The sequence below is a fragment of the Otolemur garnettii genome, unplaced genomic scaffold (genome assembly GCF_000181295.1).
Source record: "Otolemur garnettii isolate 467f Iridium unplaced genomic scaffold, OtoGar3 scaffold00198, whole genome shotgun sequence".
Classification (NCBI taxonomy): domain Eukaryota; kingdom Metazoa; phylum Chordata; class Mammalia; order Primates; family Galagidae; genus Otolemur; species Otolemur garnettii.
The window spans coordinates 1,845,541-1,850,242 of NW_003852593.1; the positions used below are offsets into that span (position 1 = coordinate 1,845,541).

Genomic DNA, 4,702 nt, shown 5'->3' on the forward strand with positions numbered 1-4,702 from the left:
ACCCAGCACTCTGGGAGGCCTGGGTGGGAGAAGAGGGTCGGGGTGGGGGCTCCCACGTGTAACCCAGCACTCTGGGAGGCCTGGGTGGGAGAAGAAGGTCAGGGTGGGGACTCCCACGTGTAACCCAAGACTCTGGGAGGCCTGGGCAGGAGAGTCAGTTGAGCTCAGGAGCCAGAGACCAGCCTGAGCAAGAGCAAGACCCCATCTCTACTAAAAAAAAAAAAAAGAAAGAAAAATAACTACATGGATCTTGTGGTAGAAGCCTGTAGTCCCAGCTACTTGGGAGGCTGAGGCAGGAGGGTCATTTAAGCCCAGGATTTTGAGGTTGCTGTGAGCAAGGCTGAGGCCATGGCACTCTAGCCTAGGTAAAAGAGTGACACCCCACATCTAAAAAATTAAAAAAACCTGGAGAAATAAGGTTTGGTTTTGTTTTTTTAGGCTAGTCAAGTGAAGCAGTGAGAGTGGAGAAGGAACAAAGGAATCTGTAACTGGTGGAGGAATAGGGTTTCTGAAGGAAGGTTCCAGAAATGGCACTCTGCAGCCCAAAGCTGTGGCGCTCTAGCACTAACAAGTGTAATCTACAGCACGAGTGGTTGAAGGTGTGAGCAAGATGACCTTGGGGTTTATCCTGGCTTGTCATTTGGCGTCTGGGGCACCCACTTACCTTCACTACACCTCAAGGACCTTGTCTATGCCTACTCTGCAGAGTCTTTGTGAGAATCAGAGGCAATGGCATATATAAAATCCACTAGTCTTGGCGTATAGTGCATACTCAGTAAGAGTCAGCTGATGTTACTGCTACTATTGTTATTTTGTGAAATATATGTGACATGTTTCTCTTCAGAGCAAGGGTACTTGCAGTTGGTGGTGACAGCAGGGTCTCACGCTGATGGGCAGTGCAGGCATGGATCCTGGAGGCCTTGTGTGGGCCTGGGGTTTGTGTTGTAACCAGTGCCAGACCACACTCACAGCATAGAGGATTTGGATCGTCTATGAGATCCAAATTTACAATAGATGGATTGGTTATGTGTCCTGCTGATGTTGTGTGTAAGCCTGCATAACCAAGGAGGGTTGCTTATTCTTTAATAACATTTATTAGGACTTATTATAGTACAGAAAAGAATAAAGGGCTCGGCGCCTGTGGCTCAAGTGGCTAAGGCACCAGCCACGTACACCCAAGGTGGCAGGTTCAAATCCAGCCTGGGCCCACCAAACAACAATGATGGCTGCAATCAAAAAATAGCCGGGTGTTGTGGTGGGCGCCTGTGGTCCCAGCTACTTAGAAGGCTGAGGCAAGAGAATCACTTAAGCCCAAGAGTTTGAGGTTGCTGTGAGCTGCCTAGGGCAACAGCTTGAGACTCTGTCTCTAAATAAATAAATAAATACATAAATAAAAATAAATACAAATTCTTTGAAAATAATTTTCTTCGCTCAAAGGGGAAAAATGAATCAATCATTTGAGATATTACTTTAAGATATTTTGGTTTTTGTGATTTAAATCTATTAGCAGTTTGAGGTATCTCTCTGCCTACAGTGAACTAGGGATAGTGGTAACTGCTCTGTACCACATACTTCCTGCTGTGGGATGCAGTACCCTGTGCGGGGGGTGGGTGGTGACCGCTCATTTCACAGGTGAAGACATGGGCTCCAGAGGTTGAGACCAGGCAGCTGCTAAGTGGCAGAGCCAAGGCTGGAATCCATGTCTGCCTGATTCCCAAACTGAGGACTCCTAATAGGGGAAATTTTCAGTTGTTGAAATTCTTTTTTTTTTTGAGACAGAGTTTTACTATGTCACCCTTGGTAGAGTGCCATGGCATCACAGCTCACAGCAACCCTGAACTCTTGGGCTTAAGCGATTCTCTTGCCTCAGCCTCCCAAGTAGCTGGGACTACAGGTGCCCACCACAACGCCCGGCTATTTTTTGGTTACAGTTGTCATTGTTGTTTGGCAGGCCCAGGCTGGGTTTGAACCCACCAGCTCTGGTGTATGTGGCTGGTGCCCTAGCCACTGAGCTACAGGTGCTGAGCCCAGTTGTTGAAATTCTTAAAAATATATTAATGATAGGAGAAATCGAGCCAAGCTCATTAAAGGTTCACAAATACTTAGCTTGTTTAAGGACTTTCCTTGCTGTGGGCTGCAGTCACTGCAGGGTTTTCAGATCTGCATAGCTACGCAAAGCAGTTCATTTTATATTGTCATCATACAAACGTCTGTTGAGATGAATTCTGTAGAAGTCTTGTCCTGCCCTCTGACAGCTAAAGCCTGTGGCTGCGCAGGCCTCACAGGGTGGTCTTGTTTCCTGTCATTCTGGCTGTGGCTCTTCCCCACAGAGACAGCTGCAGTTATTTCTGCTGGGTACTCAGGAATCAAGGTGTCAGCCTCTGAATAATTGAGCATTTTGTTACTGTTTCTTTCCTTGTAGAGACTTAAAGCCTGAGAATATTCTCCTCGATGATCGTGGTAAGTACGAGCCTTTGACGTCTAATGCATAGACTGTTAGAGGGACTTGGAGACAGAAAGTTAACGTGGACTTAGCCAGTTAATACAGAATAGAAACAACAACAAAAAGAGAAACTCTTCGGTATGTGTTCTTTAAAAAGTAAAATAGAGATACCATGGTCATTCCCCCATATGTAGGCAAGAAGCAGAGATGGTCTAATCTTCAGTTAAGGTTGAGTTGTAGAGTGTATTAAAGTAAACTCAAAGCTAGAACTTTCCCCTCTCCTCTTCCTGGCAGTTGACCCTTGTCTGGCTTTATTCCTTTGGTTTTATCTCCATGCCCCCTAAACATTGTCATGCTGCCCTTGGTACTATCTGCTTGTCACAGAGCATGTGTCACAGAGCAGGGCCCCAGATGTCTGCTTAGGGACCCTGTGGCTGTGGGTGGGGACTGGCCCTGTTGGGCCAACAGCATGGGTGCCCACTTAGCTGTGGTGTCCCAGGGTGACAGTCCTGCCTGAAACGCAGTCAAGGGCACTACTGTGGGATAGCTGGCTATGCTCTCCCAGATCCCACAGTAGTTTGGAGGGGGCTTCTCTCAGCAATTCTTCCTGGCTAGGAAGGGTCTTATGCACCGTGGAGAGGCTGAGATACAGCCAAAGGGGCTTCTGAGAGGGAGAAGAGAACAGGTGTCCTGGCAGAACAGGTGTCCTGAGGGCAGGCACGGAGCACTCTGAATGCCCGGCTTCTGGTACACCTCTGCCCAGCATGCACTGTTTAATTTAATTTGTGCCTGGAACTCCCATCCTGTGAGGGAGGAAAGTACTGGAATTCTCATCTTATGGAAGGTGTTGCCGAGATTTGGGAAGTAAACTTACGCCCAAGCTGTGTCCACAGCTTCTGGCTCTCAGCCTGTGATTCACGTGTGGTGCCTTGCTGCCAACAGAGATGGCATGGAAGTGGCTTAAAAAGGGAAGGACGTGCTCTGAATGGGAGCAGAGCAGTCTCCAAGGTATGCTGTGAACTGGGAAACAGCAGGTGCTGCAGTGTGTGCAGTACACTACCTGGTGTGCAGAAAGAGGGGGTTAGGAATGTACCTTTATGTTTGCTTATATTCAGACAGTGCTGAAAAAAATGTATACACGTTAGACGAAAGCAAAAACCTGTATCAGAACTGTAATGCTCAATATATACCAAAATGGTTTATGCACCAATAACAAAATTTATGGTGTTTACAAGTCCATAGAAGGCCAAGACCTCTCTGTCACTGTATTATTTTGCATGCAGATATTGTTATTGTTTTCTAGAGTTACATTTTCAGTGTATAAGTATAAATAAAAGAATTAAAAACAACTATATAGAGGCCTGGGTGCAGTGGCTCATGCCCATAATACTAGCAGACTGGGAGGCAGAGGAGGGTGGATCGCCTGTGCCCACACGTTTGAGACCAGCCTGAGCTAGAGCGAGACCTCATCTCTAAAAATAGCCGGGCATTGTGGTGGGCGCCTGTAGTCTCAGCTACTTGGGAGGCTGAGGCAAGAGGATCACTTGAGCCCAAGACTTTGAGATTGCTGTCTCCCCCCCAAAAAATCTAGATAGGTATAGAATTAGTACTACCCATGAATGATGCTTATTTTTCCTTATTTTTTTCTCAAAACTTTGGGCAAAATGCATGTTACAAATGGTAAAAGAGGGTATTATCATTAGGTTTATGCCCTTAATTTTGTTTTTAATTTTTTTTTGAGACAGAGTCTTATTATATCACCCTCTGTAGAGTGCTGTGATGTTACAGCTCACAGCAACCTCAAACTCTTGGGCATAAGCAATTCTCTTGTCTCAGCCTCCCGGGTAACTGAGACTACAGGTGCCCACCACAACACCCGGCTATTTTTTTTGCTACAGTTGTTACTGTTGTTTTTTAGCTGGCCCGGGCCAGATTCAAACCTGCCAGCCTGAGTGTATGTGACTGGCACTGTAACCTCTATGCTATGGGCACTGAGCCTGTTTTTAATTTTTAGTGATCCAATTTTTTAAATTTTATGATCATGTGGAACATTTGTGTGGTTCCAAAGAGAAAACTGGAAGAACTGAGCATGTTCAGAGATGTCTAGATTCCATCTCTCTTGACCTACAACTAATCATTTTAGCTCATTTTAAAAATTCTTTCACTTGAATCAGAAAAAACCTCGAATAGCCAAGACATTACTCAGGAATAAAAACAAAGCAGGAGGAATCACGCTACCAGACCTCAGACTATACTACA

At 45.8% G+C, this 4,702-nt stretch overlaps 1 protein-coding gene across 4 annotated transcripts in view; it reads left to right on the plus strand.

Annotated features, from left to right (window-relative positions):
* Positions 1-4,702, plus strand: part of GRK4 (G protein-coupled receptor kinase 4) — a 61,244-nt gene that overhangs the window by 41,208 nt on the left and 15,334 nt on the right. For all 4 annotated transcript variants that reach the window (XM_012812242.2, XM_023507712.1, XM_023507713.1 and 1 more), the window contains one exon: positions 2,423-2,460. In XM_012812242.2, coding sequence (XP_012667696.1) covers positions 2,423-2,460 — 38 coding nt within the window. The remainder of the gene's footprint in view (positions 1-2,422; positions 2,461-4,702) is intronic.